This window comes from Mirounga angustirostris, unplaced genomic scaffold (genome assembly GCF_029215605.1).
Source record: "Mirounga angustirostris isolate CCGP_5_RB_7025 unplaced genomic scaffold, mMirAng1.0.hap1 SCAF_3, whole genome shotgun sequence".
Classification (NCBI taxonomy): Eukaryota; Metazoa; Chordata; class Mammalia; order Carnivora; family Phocidae; genus Mirounga; species Mirounga angustirostris.
Window position 1 is genome coordinate 124,251,240 of NW_026991711.1, and position 19,561 is coordinate 124,270,800.

The window sequence follows — 19,561 nt, forward strand, 5'->3', positions numbered from 1 at the left end:
TGGGTGGGCTAGTAATTTGGTGGTGATGGACTTTCTTGTTAGATAGAACTTTTATAGATCACTATGAAAACTAATCATGGGACTTGGCATTTAATTGCTAGGAGTGGTGCATATGTGGAATACCCAGTCTTGCTAATGTGTGCCAGTCAGTAAATGACCGTCTGATTTTCTGAATTTCAGTGGTTCTGTGAGTGGGAGAAAACTGCACTACTGGGTCTCTAGAAGCCCCTGGGCTATTAGCAGAGCACTTAGCAAGTCTGAGTAATTACCCCATTGAGTCTGACTGATTCTTTGGGTCAGAGTCTCTAGTCCTTGGGGTCCTTGGATGTACTTCAGGGCATCTGTGAACGTGGGTGGGTGGGGGAGAAAAATCACATCTTTGTTTTCACAATCTCCAACCAGAAAGTGGCTTTTTCTTCAGTCGTGAAAATGGGCAGCATCACATATTGTCAGCACCTGTGGCTTTGGCAAGTAGAAATCACATTTGTGTCCCGCACTGTGGGAGATCGTTTTAACTATCACTTACGCTCATCATTGCTAGAAAACTGCAGTAGCTCTTAGACCTGCTACTGTGTCTTGTTATGTGTGTTAAGCACACATTTACTATTCTCACAGTTTTGCTGCTTAAATATTTTTAGATCTGTGTTTCAACACAACTGATTTTCTTTGTAAGTATTTTCTTCGTCAGAATCCTTCAGAAACACTGAGAGGATCTGGATTGCTGAAGCAGTCCATGACCCTTAAAAGCTCCCAGACTCCTGTCTTGGATGGCACCCTTGTAGCTCTCTCCTCTCACTCTGAGATCAAATTAGTTAACATTAAAAAAAAAAAAAAAGTCAACATATTTGGCTTCTGCTTCCTAACATGGATTGTCTTTTATTTTGGGGGCTCTGACCTTCCCCCATTTTGGGGCTCTTGGAGTGAATTAAAAAAATACGACCATCCGCCACTTCCGGGTTACCTTTCTTAATGGGCCCCTGTAGCAGTCCCCTTTAAGACTGCTTGCTGCAACCAAGTGTTTATGGCCAAAATGGTTTCCCTTACAAATTTCAGGTAAGGGTATACAGTGCTCTGTCTGTTGATATTATTTGCTTTAGCTATGGGAGAGATGATGCTGTGTGACTTGTATGAATTTCATTTAGCTCTTCATTGCGTTACCATGGCAGGCGATACCCTAGTTTTATTTTAGAACTTGATATCCAAGGTTAAAACCTTATTATATCTATTGGACTATGTAAAACTGCCCAGAGAAAGAAAGCCTGGACACGAGGCCATTCCTTGCCCCATCTCATCACCTTTTAACGGGCTTCATGCGGTTCATTCAGTGAGCTAGGGCGTGGGTTTTGAGCTCCTCTTGAATAACACCGTTCCTAACTTCTGGCGTGTTAGGAACAGGGGAAGCATTGCCCATGTGAGACTGCAGTCTCTGTCCCAGACACTCTTCCCCGTTGGTCATATGGCCCAACTTCCAGTGGTGTTCTTCTGTAAGCTCATGAATTCAAGAGCGAGCTTGCATTTTGTTGCATGACCCCTCCAGGTCACCAGTATTGACAACACTGGTGTTTGAAATAACTCCTAGAGGCCTAGCAGAACTTGAGCAAGTACACAGTAGGTGTCTGTCCATAGAGGCAGATTCTCTGTTTCAGGATAGATTTGAGACCTGGGATGCTGCTCTGTGGGTAGAGGGGTGTGTGTGTGTGTGGCCAAAGATGATTTTTTTTTTTTCCTCCCCTATTAAGCAGTTTTGTCTGTTTGACCACCTCACCAGGTCCCTGGGAGCTAGTCTGTCTCATTTTTAGCCAAAAAAGCAGGTATAAGATAGGGACTGTGTTGTTAGGCTCTGGAGCAAAACTACTGGGATGGGGAACCTGGCTCTGCTCCCAGCTATGTGACCCTGGCAAATCACTAGCCTCTCTGTCTTTGTAGAATGGAGATATTATAGTACCTTCTGCAGCGGGTGGTTGTGAGGATTAAATATATGTGGGCTAAGTGCTTAGAGCAGGGCCTGGTATAGAGTTAGTGTGAAATGGGTGTTGCTGGGTGCACATTTCAGTCACCTGGGGGAGTTGTGAGAAACGACACTAGGTATTGGGGACTCTCATCCTAAAGAAATCAGGAGCTGGGGGGCGGGGGGTTATCACCTTGTTCAGAGCATCCTAGCAAGTCACTGACAGAAGTGGAGGAGGGATTTTGATGTCTTCTGTTCCATGGGTTTAAGTGAAAGATCCATCTGTCAGCTACAGAAGCAAGAGATCTTTGTGTAATGAATAGCTGCCTTTCACGGGGCATCTTTGAAGTTGTCTGACCTTTTTTTACTTTGAGGCCAGATGCCGTGCAATTTAAAAAATTTAATTTCTTTAGATTTGTAATACCAGACTCCATTCAGTTGGCACTGATTGATTGAGTGCCTTTTAACAGTTTCTGAAAAATGGACTTTCTGACATGTCTTCAAGGTCTCTTCTCCTTTTCCGGTAAAGGCTTATTATCCATGCCCGAGACTCCGGCCAGGGGCTCTTTTTTCATCTGGGGTGATGGCTTATCAGCTCCTGTGATGACAGTGGTCTTAGGAACCAGAAATAAAGTTTGCCCGTAAAATTCTAGCTCCTGCAGGTGGAAGAGGCCTGATTGTCCAGTCAAGCAAGAGAGGGAGCAGTGTCCCTGTTAGATGAGCCCATGAAAGGGGGAACAACTTGCCCAAAGCTGTTTTGTTTATGGAATGCCTTCTAGCTTGCTTCAGGGAGTTGTAGTTGCTAGATATCAAGAAGTTGGTGTGTGTAAGCTGGGAGTTCATCGCTCTGTTGTATGGTACAAGTGGAAAGCTTCACAGAAAGGAAGAAGGGGAAAGGAGGAAATGTCATCTGTGTGGCTGTTGTGGGGATAACTGCCACGGGGAGGATCGGGGCTTGGGTCTCCCGCTGCTGTAAACCTTACAGGGGAGCATCCTGTGACCTGAGACACATCCTCTGCGGGGCTGTGTGAGAGGGTGGGAGCACGTTCAAAGACTCAGCTTCGTATTCAAACCCTAGGTGGTCCTCCATGGGCTTTTGACCTCGTGGCCACTGGGGCTCAGAGTTGATCTTGGCTTTCTCCCAGCCTTGGCTGGATGGAAGACAACTACACTTTCGCCCTTCTGCAAAAGCCACCTTGTCTTTGAGGCTTGTATTATGCACTCTCCTGGTCACCTCCCTACCCCCTTGTCCCTGAGTTCATTCAAGACTTTGGAAGCAGCCACTTGGTGCCTGAGCTTTCAAGTTCCAGGTCCATCTTTACATATTGTGTAACTTTGCAGAAGTTGTTAATCTCTCTAAGCTTCTCTGCTTCCTTGGTTATAAAAAAAAAAAAAAAAAAAAAAAGGATCCGTACATATAGAGTTTTGTTTTGGTTTAGTTATTTGGGTTTTTTTTGGATAAAAAGATATATGTATATAAAACTCCTTACCTGACCTGTAGTCAACACTTAATACTAGCTATTAGGATGATGGCTGATACCCCAAATGCTACCTCTATTACTGCAGTCAGCATCTGAATGGCCCTTCCCCATACCAGGAATCAAGTTGCTTCCAGCAACCCTCATTTGAAGGCCTTCCACTTTACCAAACCATGCTTTTGGCTGTCATGTGGACTTCATCATTGTCTGGAATTGTTCCATATCCAAAATTTAAAAATTCATTTAAAAGGACTGGACTCTTTCTCAACTCCCTCATTCACTTAGTCTGTGTTTGTTCTTGGATTTCCTTGAGACCCCATCCCTGTCTTCTCTGGCCATCAGACCTCTCAGGGCCTCACTCCCTTCCTGTCCAGTCCTGACTCCCTGGAGCACCCCTCCCAGCATGTCACACGGGCCCCCTTCTCAGTCTTGTTGCACTTGTGATGCAGACTCCCAGTCACTGATCAGTCCTCTCCTCTTCTGGGGGGTTCTTGGGGCTGAGCATCAGAGGATGCAGCTGCATAGATTCATTATTGGGTGCCATGGCTTGCTTGGTCTGCAACCTGGATTGGGTAGTCAGAGCTGTTCAGCTGTCCTTGTAATCTTGTGCTTGCCTTCGTCTCTTCTGCAAAGGCTGTTTTCAACCTTTACTGCTCCTCTCATACCTTATTTTTACTTTAGAGAGAAAATGGAGGCATGAACTCCTAGCTTCCTGCCTATGTTTTTTTACTTTGTTTTCTTCCCCCTCTGTCATATTATTCTTGACTTTGTGTCCCTCTTTGCTTGGTACAGACACTTAGGAATTTGTGCAGAATGAAAAACTGCAAACTCTAGCCCAGTGCTGCTTCCTTAATTTGGAAAACCAGGTTGTAACCCTGTTTCTCTCTGCATCTTGCTGACCCGGGAGAGTCAGGATAAGTTCCTTCAGTGCTCAGGGCCTTGCATTTTAAATGAGGCTGTTATATTTGTTTAAATTTATTAAAGGATGGCAGTCTATTTTGAGATACAGCCATTCCCTTTGGGAATTATAGATGGATTAAAATTATGTTCCTCCCCAATATATCTATTGGTATTGAAGCAACAAAACAAATACTCTGCTGGGGTGGGGAGTGGGGCAAGTTCTGACCATCAGTGGCTCACAGCCTAGTGGAGGAAGCAGGTGGGTAAGAAGGCCTTGAGCAGTTTTGAGGTGGCTTTTTTTTTTTTTTAAAGGTTTATTTACTAGAGAGAGAGCTTGAGCAAGTGGGGGGAGGGGTAGAAGGAGAGACTCTTTCAAGCCAACTCCTCGCTGAGCGTGGAGCTCATTAACTTGGGGCAATCCCAGGACCCATGAGATCTTGACCTGAGCTGAAACCAAGAGTCGATCACTTAATCAACTGAGCTACCCAGGTGTCCCGAGGTGGCTTTTGAAGTGGACTTGCAAATGCCTTTGCTTTCTCAGATCTAAACATCTATGAATGTCTGGATGGTGGTGGTGGTGGTAATAATATCACAGTTATTTTGTCTTCTCGTTTGGAGCATCTTGCCGTTGGGGTAGGGAGGTAGGTGCTTGGTTGAGAAGCATCCAACCCGAAGACAGCTTCTGGCGACCAGGGGCTTTCTGCAAGACTGGTGCTCAGTCTTGTAAACAGCCATTGGCCTGGGACTCATAAGGCTTATTGCTAGGAATGCTGCCCTTGGTTTTCTCCTTATCTGAACCCTTCCTGGTTTGAAGGAGAATGTATTGATTTCAGGTTTTGGCTTTTCTGTCATTGTACTTATCCCTTCTGTATGTGTATTTGAAATACCAAAATAAAACCTCCCTGCAGGCTTCTGAAGACTGGATAAGAGAACAGATCCTGCTGTGGAAATGAGTTGTTGATTGTGTATAGGCCAGATAACTTTGACCATAAATTTGGAAACTAGTGGTTGGTACCAGAACAATTCTTAAATTACTGGTCCAAACCCCTTGTGTGAGAGGATTGCCATTGAGTTCCCTTTCATAACAACCTACTATTCATTCATTTAAAAAATGTCCTTAGTGTTTTTTGTGTATAAGGTACATTGCTAGGTACCGGGAGGGATTTGTAGAGTTGACTGCCATAGCCTGGGAGGGCTTTATGGAGGAAGTAGTGTTTAAAAGTTGGGCTCAACAGATCTCTTCACAATATAAAAAAAAATGGCTCTTGGAGCCAGAAGGAAGTAGCTTGTTCATATTTTCCTCCTAAAGTGAAATTTCCTTTTTGTCAAGTAGTTCACAAAATGAAAACTTCTTTGAACAAACTTGCATATTAGTAATTTTCTAGTAACTTGAAATACCAGCTTGGGAGAGTCAGGATTTAAAATTTTTTTAAGTAGGGGCGCCTGGGTGGCTCAGTTGGTTAAGCGACTGCCTTCGGCTCAGGTCATGATCCTGGAGTCCCTGGATTGAGTCCCGCATCGGGCTCCCTGCTCAGCAGGGAGTCTGCTGCTCCCTCTGACCCTCCCCCCTCTCATGTGCGCTCTCTCATTCTCTGTCTTAAATAAATAAAAAAAAAAAATCTTAAAAAAAAAAAAATTTTTTTTAAGTAATCTCTATACCCAACGTGTGGCTCAAACTCACAACCCCAAGATCGAGCGTCACATGCTCTACCTACTGAGCCAGCCAGGTGCCCCAGGAGAGTCAGGGTTTTTGTTTTTTTTTTTAGAAACTTTTCCCAAAGCAACTTCTATATCCTCCTATAAAATATTTAAAATGTGGCTGAAAGTGATTTCAGTCTAATAGTTTCCACTTAATTTGTGCATCAGAAAACATTTGAGTTGAGACTTCATGCCCAGAAATCTTTTAAATTCAGGTTACTTGAGGCTGTAAATTTACTATGCTTTTTAGTAAGTCCTACTCAAATCGGAAGTCTTTTTGCCTACGACAAGCCTAAGTATAAAGAGCAGTAGAATTAGAGGTACGGTTTGTGGAATGGCTTTGAATAAAGAAGTGAATGGTTGAGCCTTTGTGTCCTGGGGAATAATTTATAGCCCACTGATGCCATACTAGCAGTGGAAATGGGGCAATAACATCATACAGTTGCTTTCTGATTGCTTGGTCAGTAGCCACTCTGGTCTCCCCCAGCTTTTCTGGACGAATCCTCTGAATCCTTAGAGAAGTTCAGTGACTTGTTCCCAGTCACAACACAAGGACCAGGGCTGGGATTAGGTCTCTTGATTCCTGGGCTTTTTCAACTATACGGGGGGGGGGGGGGGGGGGGGGAAGTGGGGGAGGGGAGAGAGACCTACTGGAATTTCAAGTATTCATCAAGGGTTGTTTTTCCCCAGCCTCATGGGAGCTCTAAAAGAATGTTGAGATATGGCTCTTGCTTTCAGGAAGCTTCTATAACACAGTTTTCCGTGAATTTCCAGCCAACAGCCAGTGCCCCATCTAGCAGGCCTCTTTGTTTCCTTTTGTGGTCTCTATTCTGTTTTGTTTTCTTGACTTGCTCTATTCTATATATTATTTATCTTGAAAGGTGCTTCAGACCCCCCACTGCCGCCACACATTTCCTTTCTTTTAACAACATTAAAGGATGCTAATGGAAAGTAAATTCTAAAAGTAGCCATACAGAGGACATGGCTATTATTCAGATGAGTCAAATCTTGGTTGGAAAAAAATTTTCAAACCCTTAAAGTTGAGTATGTTTTTGATGTCTCCCTTTTCGGGGGGGGGGATCCTTAATTATGTATAACTTATTTTTCAGTGTTTCACTTGTAAATATTGCTGTTCTGGTTTGCTTGATGTTGACAAAAGAAGGGAGGCACCTTCAGAAGAAGCTTTGCTCTGAGGTCAGATAAACTGTTTAATGGGAGAGGCTCCTTCCAATGGAGTGCACACAGATTCAGGATAACTGGATAATAAGATTTTGTGATTGTGAGACTTTTTAAGGTTAATTCAGGTGTGGACATGAAAGAGTATTATGAAATGCAGCATTTTCCTCACTAGTATCTCATGGCTTGATGTCACATGGATTTAACTGCGTTTTCTGGCATTCCTTGTGAATGAAAATATGTAGGAATGTTCCTTATAACTTATAAACTGCTATAAATGTTGGCTAATTGCTTGATTTGGAGGAAATTGCTCATCTGTGTTCATTGCAGCCTAGTTAAATCTGTCAACAAATACTGAGAACAGAGTGGGTGCGAAGCCTGTGTTCTGGCTTCTGTTTGTATTAAAGAATAAACATAGTCCCTGCCCTCAGCTCACAGATTCAACTTGGAATTGTATAAATAGGCAGTATGGCACTCCAGAAGAGGAAAATTTTCATACTATTGTTATTCTGTGATTTCAGACAAGGTGGTCATGGTTATGATGCTGCTATTGTGATTGCAAGCCAAAACAGATTTCGTCTTGCTTTGAGATCCTCCCTGTTTTACCTAGGGTGATCTTTGTTAAATTTTATCTATCACTGTAGTCACTGCAGAATTCTAACACATAACATGGAGAAGTTGTGCCTATCCTCAAAGACTCTATGTGGTAAATGAGAAATCCAAAAAGTGAAAGTAAGTTTGGTACTTTAACTTCTGGGCATTTTAAAAGGAAGAACTTATGGTATCTGGGAAACTTAGATGTTGAATGGCAGTAGAAAAATAAGGAAATCTAGGTGCCTTCAGGTCATTGGTCTTCTAAGGTTAATGTCCTATACTCATATTTTATTTTCTTTTAAGTGAAAATGATAGGAAGTTTTCTCCCTTTAGAGAATTTCAGACGCTGGTCTGGAGGCTGGTCTTTTCGCTCTTCCTCAAAAGTATATACTTTAAAGAAATGGCAACTGAAGTGACTTTTGCACTCGGGTAGACTCATTTGAAGTTTCTCCAGGTCACAGTTTGAATAGGTCTTAGAATATAAATTTAAGCTTTTCCCCTTGACTTGCTATTTATGGAGGAAAGCAGGAACTGGAAAGAAAAATTATAGTGGCTATCTGATAGCCTCTTTCACTTGACTCAAGACCACTGATGTGGAAGATATGACAATCCTGAAAACAGCTGAGCTCCCCAAAGTAGGCATCCAAGATGTCTGGCATGAGATGCCTGAGTCAGTGTGTCTTAGTCCTTGTCCTGTGGGATGTGTCTTCCCAGTGGCACAGCAGATCTGCTGTGGGTTGGAGATGACCAGGGTGATGGATCACGGGCAGCCTCACCGCCATGGTGGGGCCTGAGCTAGTTGGTGATCCAGAGAAGCATGGGGCTCCTGGACAACTCCCCAAGGGACCGGGGCCAAGCTCTGTTGGCATGTTTTATAAAGTGTGTAGTCTTTGTTCAATCCTGAAGGTTGGTTGATTTTTGGCAAAGAAAATATCTGTGCTTAGCAGGCATCTATTATTAAATTTTGTCCACCATTTTTTACACCGCATTTTGCAGTGTTTTAAGCATGACCGTCAAGAGAAATTTGTGTTTCCGTAGTTACCCTGTAGAAGCACACTGTGGTCCTCTTCCCAGATTCCGTGCTTGCCCTTTAGGTGAAACACAAATCTTTACACCAGGGTTCACTGAAGTAGCATTTTAAAGAAGAATTAGGCTGTAAGCTATGCCCCTTTTGTGTGTAGAGACTTGTTTATAAGGTGATTTAACCCTATCAAACTTCACTATAGCTTTCTCCAAATTCTGCTTAAAGATACTATCCTCCTGGTATCTCTAGGGTGGGTTGGTTTGTTGATTTTTGTTTGTTCATTTGTTTGATTGCTGTTGCCCAAAGCTTTCATTTTCTGAGAGGAGAGGCAGAGCAGTGGGAGGAGGAGGACCCTTGCTGGGAGTTTGCAGATTTGGATTTGGGCCCTGCTATTAATTAGCTGTGTGACCCCTGGGCAGTCAGCCTTCCAGGGTCTCTGTTTCTTCATCAGGGAAACAAAGGACTTGGAAAAATAAATACAGGCCTGGACCAAATGGTAAGGTCACTGTGTGTGCTAATGTTGTGTGACTCTGAATGGCATGCTTAGGGACTGCTCTCTCTCTGCCCCCACAGAGGCTCTGCTTCACTCTGGGGTTGAGCAGTTGTGTGGGGTGCTACACCAAGGCCATTTCAAGCATTCAGGCTCAATAGGCAGGTGGGACCCTCTTCTACACACGAGTTTCTCCCTCTTAGCCCCTCTCCCCCTCTTCTTTCTTCCAGGAGCAACCTGCCTGCCTTCCACCTTCCTGCCCTTAGTGCATTAACAAGGTTGTGATGGGTAACACAACCCACTCGGATTTGTTACTGCTGGAAGTTGTCCAGCCATCTCATCTGAGTTACTGGAGGAAAAAGAGAGCTGCAGGAGACTCCATGATGAAATAATGGTCCTTTTGTCTGTCTCTTGCTATAGGGATGGTTTTAGGTTTCCTCTTAGGCCTGGGCCATTGTGTTGTTTTTCCATGCTCAGTACAACCCTGTTAAAAAATGCAGCTTATCATTTTAAGGATTCAGCTGTAGTGCCACAGACTGTTCTACTTTCCTCCCCATCCCCCCCCCCCAAAAGTCCTAACCGTATGTAGTAAAAACGCACTGTCGTGTATGCTGTTTGATTGGGGCTCCTGACATCACCTTTAAAATGTGTTTCTGTTGTATTTATTTTGCAAATGCTTATAAGGTATGTTTTAATCTGATAAACTTCCAAAATGTTTTCCTTGCGGTTATATCATCAGTAGCATCTGCAAAACATGCCTTTAACTGTGTAGCTTTCTTCTTAACCATTATCTTGTTGATTCTCCGTTCTCATGTTTTCTTTTGATGAGCTGGGGTTAGATCTGAATTCCTGTGCCAGACATCTTACAGTAATGTGCCCAGATTTAGCCTTGTAACCTTAATTCGATGTGGAATGCTGAGAATGCCCTGGGTGTGTGTGTGTGTGTGTAACTTACAACAATACAGTGAACTTATGATCACTTCATTAAAAGTTATAAAACACTCCTTGTGTCTTTAACATTTAGTTCCCCATCTTAGTTTCTTCACAGAAAATTACTGTAAGACTCAGGGTACCTTTACATTTTGCTAAGCAATCTGTTAGAGCCCAAGTTACCTTTTATGTCAGTATGTAAGTTCCATTCCAGCTCACAACCCCTAATTGCTCTTCCCTCCCCTCCTTTTCTCTTTAGAAGCAAAGCGTGTGGAAAATGTTAAAAGCTGTGCTGAAGAAGAGCCGTGAGGGAGGAAAGGGAAGCAGGAAAGAAACCGGTATGTACAAGCAGGTGTCCAGGGGGCCGTGACACCTGTGCACTCCAGGCTGGGTGGGCACCATTACGTTGGGAATGGGTCTGAGGAGTGTTCTGGGTTAGGACGCACATAATACTGGAAGCTATGAGAAACTAAATGTATTTGTGAAGGTTTTTTTTTTTTCTAAGATTTTACTTATTTTAGAGAGAGACCGTGAGAGTGAGATAGAGCATGAGTGGGGTGAGGGGCAGAGGGAGAAGCAGACTCCCCGCTGAGCGGGGAGCCCAATGTAGGACTCGATCCCAGGACTCTGGGATCATGACCTAAGCCGAAGGCAGACACCCAACTGACTGAGCCACCCAGGCACCCCTATTTCTGAGCTTGCTTATGGGAAGTGACTTTAAAAATTGAGTTTGGGTTATGAACCAAATCCTTCCTCAGAAGACTTGTAAGGTTCATAATTTTAACATCATTCAGATCCAGACGTAGTCAGAGTTATAGACATGGAGGGATAGCAGGTGTGTCCAGGAATTTGGTTTCTAGAGAGCCCTTTCCCTTTTCCCACACGTGATTGCATTTTGTTTGACCAACTGCTGGCTGACTGGTCCTCCTCTTTTGAGTATCAAATTTTCCGCCTAACAGGTGTAGCCTCACTCAGTGCCAGACTGCTAGTTTTCATTATGATGAGAGCTACTTCATTTGGCTTGGATTTCATTCCTGTTTATAGACTTCTGGTGCTTATGTGGTCCTTGTGACTCTTCATTGCATTCCATGTGATAAACTCTTCTAACGTTATTTTGGTGACCACTTAGTGGCTTATTTTTCTAGAAAAATTACATATTGTTTATCATTATTATACAATAAAAATCTGTTAGCATGGATTAATTTCCCCAAAATGTGCTATTTTACTCTGCAAATTTATGATAATCCCGAGTTGGAAGTGGCTGGTTTTCTGAGTTACTGTATTGAATAACACTTCAGTTTTGATTTCTATTAAAGTATAAATCCACTTATTACTAAAACATCACTGAATTACAGTTAACTCTTCATTTGAAAAGATCTTGTAATACCTTTTATTACATGTGTGTATATAATTACATAATATATGTAATGTTATGACAATGTTAATATCTGTTGTTTCTGTACTTACGTCATAGAATAAGAGGGCTTAAACTTTTTAGTTATATGGAACTTAGACAAATTTTGTTATCCCTTAAACCAAAAAGTCTGCAACCGCAAACTTACGTTAAAAGTAGTCTTTATTGTAAAGTTACTGTTAAGATTCCATCAGAAGCTTCTCATTAATCCCCGCAGAAGCTGATACAAAGAAAAGATTTCAGTTTTTAACGATAGAAACAAGAGACCATAGTCAGCTTTTAACCTTAAGAAACCAGCCCCTACCTTTGAATAATTAATTAGAATTGTTACTATGGAGAATTTTCAGTTCACACAATTTCTGTCCAGGAGGACATTCACCCTCTGCTGGGTCAAGGCCAAAATATCCTTCTCTTTATTTTTCTGAAAGCGGTTTAAAAAAATTCCCCCCCCCCCCCCCCCCCCCCGGTTTTGGCTCATCTGACATTCATCCTAGGGATTTTGTTACTTGCTTCTTTAGATGTCTTTGTAATTTCCAGCATAAAGTTAGGTCCTAAGCTGTCTGTCTGGCTGGAGCCGCCCAATGAGTGGCCTGGGTCTCCAAGCCAAAACTCCCTACTTAGTAATGGAGTCTTTCACAACAGACCCACCATCCTCTTTGACCAGTGCCAGTGAAATAACAAACAGTACAGTAATGATTTGGGGCACCCTGCCTTTCAGAATGGCCAGACAGTGAACATAGTTTGCATTTGTAACTTTTCCCATTTTAGAACATGTGATTTTGGGTTTATTCCCCTCTCTGGTCCTTAAGAGCAACTACGTTTTTTTCTGAATCATTTCTTCATAATAATTCCCACACTATGGCTTTTCACTAATGCAAACCAACTTGAAAAAGCAATGGGAACATTTCTCATAAAACATCTATATGGTATGTGCCTTTTTTCTCTTAACTAGAACCTGGTTGTGTTGGGGAACAAGGCAGATGGAATTTTAAATCTTGATGAAGTTATGTCACAAGATGATTGGGGAAAATACTTGGAATTTGACCATTCATATGTTGAGCTCTGTGCCAATTCTCATTATATAAGTAGATCATAGCTAAGTTTCTGTGTAAATTAAAGTTAGCTAATCTGTGGAGACTGCCCTGAAACTTGAGTAATAATATCTCCTGCAATATGGAAAAATTTTGCTCTACTGTTTCCAATTAAAATCAATCTTTGTTGCAAAGACAAAGGAAAATTCATTTCTATGTACTTGAACTAACAATTATAGAAATTTAGGAAATATTTTTGTCTAAAATATTGAGCTCAGCATTTTATATATCCTTTGTAGATTGTTTTTACAATCTTGAACCTCCCCCCCCCTTTTTTATCAAATTGGCTTTGAGAATTTAGAAAACATAATCACTGAGTTAAATTTAGTATTCAAAAGAAAACAAACATTTTTCAGAAGTATTGAAAAGTTGTTATACCTTCAGTTCCTATCCCTAAAAGAAAATGTCCCATATATCTACTTTAAATTACTGGCAAAATTTTAGCAGGTATTGAAATTTAAGTTACATGTATATAAGGGTATTTGAAATATATATAGTATTAAACTATTGAACCCTGAGTGAACTCTAAAAATAGCAAAATTCTTTTTTTTTTAACCTAGGAAATGCTTATAGCTAAGCAAAACATATTTTCTGAAAGCTGTAGAATGTGTCAGAGAATACAGTATTAAAAGCTTGAAAATGTTTTTGGGGAAAGTACATTTGCCTTGTCCCCACTATTCCATCAGTGCAAATGAGCACTGTGTTTCTCTTGACCTTGAGTTAGTCCTGAGGCAGCAAAAATCAATATTAAACCACAGTGTGGGGAGAGCTAGATAAGGGCGTGTGTGTGTGTGTGTGTGTATATATACATATATATTTTTTCCCCCTCCCTGCTCTTATGTTAGGACCTTGATTTTTTTTTTCTTTTTTTTAAGATTTTTATTTATTTGACAGAGAAACAGTGAGAGAGGGAACAGAAGCAGGGGGAGTGGGAGAGGGAGAAACAGGCTTCCCGCGGAGCAGAGAGCCTGATGTGGGGCTCGATCCCAGGACCCTGGGATCATGAACTGAGCCAAAGGCAGACACTTAACGACTGAGCCACCCAGGTGCCCCTAGGACCTTGATCTTAAGCAAATGTGGTATTTATTTTGAGGCTCTCCAGAGAGGAGAGACCATGTCTTTTTATTTTAAGTGACCTTTGCTATCAAAAAACTTTCGTGTTACTATTATTAAACCTATTTAAAGATGAAATAATTAAGTATATTGAGAGTATTCTGATACAAATCTGGACCAAAATAAGTTTAGAGTTGATATAAGAGCAGTGTAGGGAATTAATATCTTTTCTATATAACAACACTATTTAGAGAATGCATGGGGAAATGTCCCATTTTATAATAGAAACAAAAACTTTAAATATTAACCAAAAAAAAAAGTGTGCAAAACTTACATTGAAGAGAAGAATAAAACTTTGTTGAAGCACTTAACAGAAGAACAATGTTCCCAAATGGGCAGATGCAGTATTTTAAACCGACTCTCTCTTATGGAATTACCTGTGCATTCCATTTAATCCCTAATGAAATTCCAACTATTTTATTTTTAAAGACCTTGTTCTTTTAGAGCAGTCTGAAGTTCACAGAAAAACTGAGCAGCAGGTACAGGGATTTCCTATGTAGCCTCTGTCCCCACTCATACGTAGTCTCCCCCAGGATCAACACCTCCCACCAGAGTAGTGCATTTGTTACAACTGATGAACCCACACTGACACATCATAATCACCCAAATTCCACAGTTTACATCAGGGTTCATTCTTGGTATGGTACATTCTGTGGGTTTGGACAAATATGTAATGATCTGTATCTGTATCATACACAGTATTTTCACTGCCCAGAAAAGTCCTGTCTTTTTTTTTTTTTTTTAACTTGACATAACCAGTTGATCTAAAAATTCATCTGAAAGAGAAAATGCTTAAGAATAGCCAAGGAAAAACAAAGTGTGGGGCAAGTGTTTCTAAATGGCTGAACCTGGTTCCCATGCCTGGCTTCTAGCTGCAAAAGAGGCTGGACAAATATGTATTTTGACTTCTTAGCTTCTGTAGGGTAAAGTGGACTTCACCTCCCACTAAGGCATGCGCTGTGGACGATTCTTCTGTCATCGACATTGGCAGGTCCCCTCTACCACAAAAACCAAGCACAGATATTTAGTATAGCTGATTAGAATACCTACTGTGTCCACCTAGTAAATGATTTGGCTAGTTTTTTGGACTTTTTTTTTTTTCCTATTGGTCTCCAAGAAATGAATACTGATTTTTTACCTAACATCTTGAGTATAATTATAGCTCACAGCTGATGACAGTTTTTGTTTTTTCTTTTAATCCCAGAGATATTGGCATCATTCTGGAAGCATTAGGCAGGCGAGACCTATTGCCTTCTGAGAGAGGGTTGGTCCCTCTCCCTCTATATGCATTCCTTCTCCTGTCCTCTGCCAATCTTGAAACCATAGCCTTTTGCTCTATCCAACTTTTCTAGTTGATCTGTTTTGGTGTGGAGGTGGCTCCATGTTGAGTCAGAAGAACAAAGTTTGGTGAACTTTTAATTGTGGTACTGCCTCAATTAAAATACAGACTGATGGGACACCTGGGTGGCTTAGTCGTTAAGCGTCTGCCTTCAGCTCGGGTCATGATCCCAGGGTCCTGGGATCGAGCTCTGCATTGGGCTCCCTGATCGGCTGGGAGTCTGCTTCTCCCTCTCCCCCTGCTTGTGTTCCCTCTCTCGCTGTGTCTCTCTCTGTCAAATAAAATCTTTAAAAAAAAATATATATATATATAGACTGATGAAGGGTTGCTTAATATGCCAAAATAATTGTTTATTAGTCTTTCCCTTCAATTATTTGTGTTCTTTTTTTTCCAGCGGGGGGGGGGGGCTTAGTTTGAAGTAATTTACTTAAAAAAAAAAATGACATTTGACCTTCACCTTTTCATCATTAAAACCCAGCTGGTTGGCTAAGTGCACTTACAATGGTGTTAATTAAGGCATTGGATAGTCTCTAAACTTGAGTGTGTACTGAATTAATCTGTTAGCTTTGCATCTAATCCTTCACTTTGAATTTGTAGTAAAAGCAGGCTGTTTGCCTCTAAAGTTTAAAAGCCATTGATGTGATTGTTAAATGTGGTATTTTAAGCCATTCCAGGCTGCAGTCTGGTTTTCAGTGGTACCTTCTAAAAATGCCTCAATACAAACGATGCTTTGTTTTATCCGGAAAATATGAAGCTGCTTTTGATTATTCTGTGCTGCATTGCCCATTTTCTGTGGTTGTGGACTATTATTTAGGAATTTAGTGCAGTGACTGTCTTGCTGAGCTATGGATATTTGGTATCTTGTTGTTAACGGACTCCAAAAATGTTTCCCAAGCAACAGAACAGGCAGAAATAATTCAATCTAACGTATTGTATTTCGCTTTACCAGGGCACTTAAGCAAATTCTGTAAAATATTGGGGCAGGATATAAACACAGAATAGAGGCCAAGCTGGCTTTTGGTAGAATCAGGAACGCTATTCCCTCTGGTTAGCTTGGTTCCTTCACCAGTTTCTCTTTGTTGTCTCTTATACCTGTCTCAAAGTCTAGAAAAAGCAGACTGTGGAATTAGAAGTCACAGACTCAAATCCTAACTTGATCGCCTCCCAGTTTACATGAATTTGGACAAGTTCCTTAACTTGACTAAGCTGCCTTACAAGGATGTCATCAGGGCTAAATAAGAGAACCTTTTTGCAGAAGCGTCTCACTCGACACCTGGCTTCTGCTTGATACTCTGCAGACCTTTCCTTTCCTGAGAAAACTGTGTGGTGCCTTGAACAAACAAAACCATTGTAAGACTTCTTGTTCTTTCCCAGTTGAAGAAAAGGCAGGACTGCTCTCAGGCAGAGGAGTGATGTTCTGAAAGCTTCTTTCCATGACTTCCCATCTTCAAATACAGATTCTGCCATCATCCTTGCATACTGAAGTCTTTTGTGCCATCTTGACCCTTTTCCTCATAACAAAACTGAAAGCTGAGTCCTTGGTGTCCGTGGTCTCTCATGTGGTGGTTTATACTTGGGAAATCCATTTATTTTACCTATCAGCCTATATCAAGTACTGGCATTTTATCCTTTTTCTTTGTGAACTTAAACCAAAAGACTTTCTCCCTTGCTAAAGAGATTTTGGGAGTCAGTAAGCAACTTTAAGAATAGATTTCTAAGTACAGTTGATAGAGTTCCTGGGATGTTTCATTTCAACACATCCTTAATTAATGAAGGTCTTCCTATGTAGAAGGCTCTGCCTTCCATCCTCTTTGTAGCTTTCCCATGTGTTTTAGGGAAATAGAAAGGATGAAAGAGAGAAGGAGGAGAACAGATACTTAGCATTTGTCATGTGTCAGGCATCTACATGTCATGGACCAAGCTGGTTCATCCTGAATGGCCTGTTTCCTGTGAAGGGCATAATTAGAGAAAGCTCTGGACAGAGAAGGTGAAATCAAGATACCTCCTGGATTTTCTGTTTTCTGGCTAATAAGAACCCCCCCCCCCCGCCCCCGCCAGCAAGTCACAGCCTATCTGAATCATAACATTTGTAGCAGAATTCTCAAACAACATTTATTTGGGTTCCTCTTTGTATGTGCAGTTGTCCCCAGAACAATGCAGAGGTTATGGATTCCAGCCCCCATATAGTTGAAAATCTACATATAACTTTTGACTCCCCAGAATGTAAACTAATAACCTATTGGACTGGAAGCCTTACTGATAAAAAACAATCTATTAACACATATTTTGTGTTATTTACTATATTATAACCTAGAAAAAAAGTTTGCTAAGAAAATCTGGGGAAGAGAAAATACGTTTACAGTACTGACTGTATTTATTGGGGGGGAAAAAGCCACGTAGAAGTGGACCTGTGTAGTTCAAACCCGTTCTGTTCAAGGGTCAACTGTATATGTGTAAACGCAGTAGGAAACTTAATAGGGAACATAAAATAACAGTTCAGAGTCTTTTTTTGGATCAAATCTAATTTTATTATATACATATTAAAAAAAAAAAAAGCTGGGGCGCCTGGGTGGCTTAGTTGTTAGGCATCTGCCTTCAGCTCAGGTCACGATCCCAGGGTCCTGGGATCAAGCCCCGCATCAGGCTCCCTGCTCTGCGGGAAGCCTGCTTCTCCCTCTCCTACTCCCCCTGCTTGTGTTCCCTCTCTCGCTGTGTCTCTCGCTGTGTCTCTCTCTGTGAAATAAATAAATCTTTAAAAAAACAAAACAAAACTGCTTTTCTGTAAAATAACCCCAAAACAATGGTCTTATTTTCTATATACCTAATTTTCAAAGAGGCTTGTCATGTGTAGTTTCTAATTCCCATAAAAACTCTATATCTGAATTTTCATGTGACCATTTGCTTTTTTTTTTTTTTTTTTTGAAAGAAATTGAGAGCAAGTGGGGGTGGCCGGGGAGAGGGAGAGAGAATCTTAAGTAGGCTCCACAGCCAGCAAGGAGCCAGACATGGGGCTCGATTTCACGGCACTGATATCCTGACCTGAGCTGAAATCAAGAGTTGCTTGCTTAACCGACTAAGCCACCCAGAAGCCCCTCATTTGCATTTTCTAGGAGGAGAATTCCAAGGTTTTATTTCTATTCTACAGAAATATAGAAAACTTGATTTCATATAATCTGTTGGCAAATGTAGTTTGTAGTGGGGAGGTAGGCTACTAAAGATTTGACCTAGATTGACTTTTTTTTTTCCTGTGAAGGATGATCTAAGCTTACTATTCATCTTAAGAGGATGAGGCTTCGACCTTGAGTTGTCCTGCAGCTGATGGGTGGCCACCAAGGCTAACCCGTTGGGTAGCATTAGCCTTGGTGTGGAGCCTCAAATTGAGAAACCTTTATTCACATCTGAAATCACGGAATTGGAAAGTAGAGTCTGCTTGTCTCCACCGTGTGGTGAAGACTCTTTCTGGCTTGTAGTTACCTTCTTCCTGTGTCCTCAAATGGCAAGAGAGAGCTCTCTGGTACTTCTTCTGACAAGGACACTAATCCCATCACAAGGGCCCCACCCTCCTGAGGTCAGTTAAAACTAATTATCTTCAGGGGCCCCATCTCCAAATACCATCACATGTGGGTTTAAGGCTACAAATTTTCAGGAGACACAGTTCAGTCCGTAGCACTTGTCTCTTTTCTGATTATAAATGTAATACTGTATTTCGCTGACTATAAAACATACCATACTTCATGTACCTCTAAGGAAGAAAGAGCTACTGTCAATTAACTGACATGATACTTTATTACTTAAAATGGTTGCCTTACTGAAGATTTCCTTTAGAGTTATTTTTATGTGTCTCAATCTTTTTCATAAAACTGAAGGCAAAGAGGGGACTCTGGGTGGTGCAGCTGGTTGGGGATCCAACTCTTGGTTTTGGCTTGGGTCGTGTGTGCTCTTTTGGTCATAGGATTGAGCCCCAAATCGGGCTGTGTGCTTGGCATGGGATCTGCTTGGGATTCTTCTCCCTCTCTGCCCCTCCCGCTCGTGTGCTTGTGTGTACATTCTCTCTCTCTCTCTCAAATAAGTCTTAAAGAAAAAAAAAAAAAACTGAGGGAAAATATAAACAGGTTGATTAAAGCATTTCTAATTTATATTCAGAGCCTAATTCTTGTCATTTTTTTAAACCTAGTTGTCAATATCCATTTTTCTCCACATTACATTTCTACCATCCTTTCATGATCTCAAAAGGAGATTTTAATGGAAAGCTTTCAGATATAATTCAGGGTTCTTTTGCCTTCCACAGCTGACCTTAAGTGATCTGTTGAGTGAAACCTGGAAAGGGCTAAAATTGTCATTCTACCAGATGTGACAACCCAGGTTT

The 19,561-nt window shown here is 41.4% G+C and overlaps 1 protein-coding gene across 10 annotated transcripts in view; it reads left to right on the top strand.

Annotated features, from left to right (window-relative positions):
• The window catches only part of TANC1 (tetratricopeptide repeat, ankyrin repeat and coiled-coil containing 1), a 229,304-nt gene that overhangs the window by 68,054 nt on the left and 141,689 nt on the right, over nucleotides 1–19,561 (top strand). For all 10 annotated transcript variants that reach the window (XM_045868801.3, XM_064586594.1, XM_045868802.3 and 7 more), the window contains one exon: nucleotides 10,498–10,576. In XM_045868801.3, coding sequence (XP_045724757.2) covers nucleotides 10,498–10,576 — 79 coding nt within the window. The remainder of the gene's footprint in view (nucleotides 1–10,497; nucleotides 10,577–19,561) is intronic.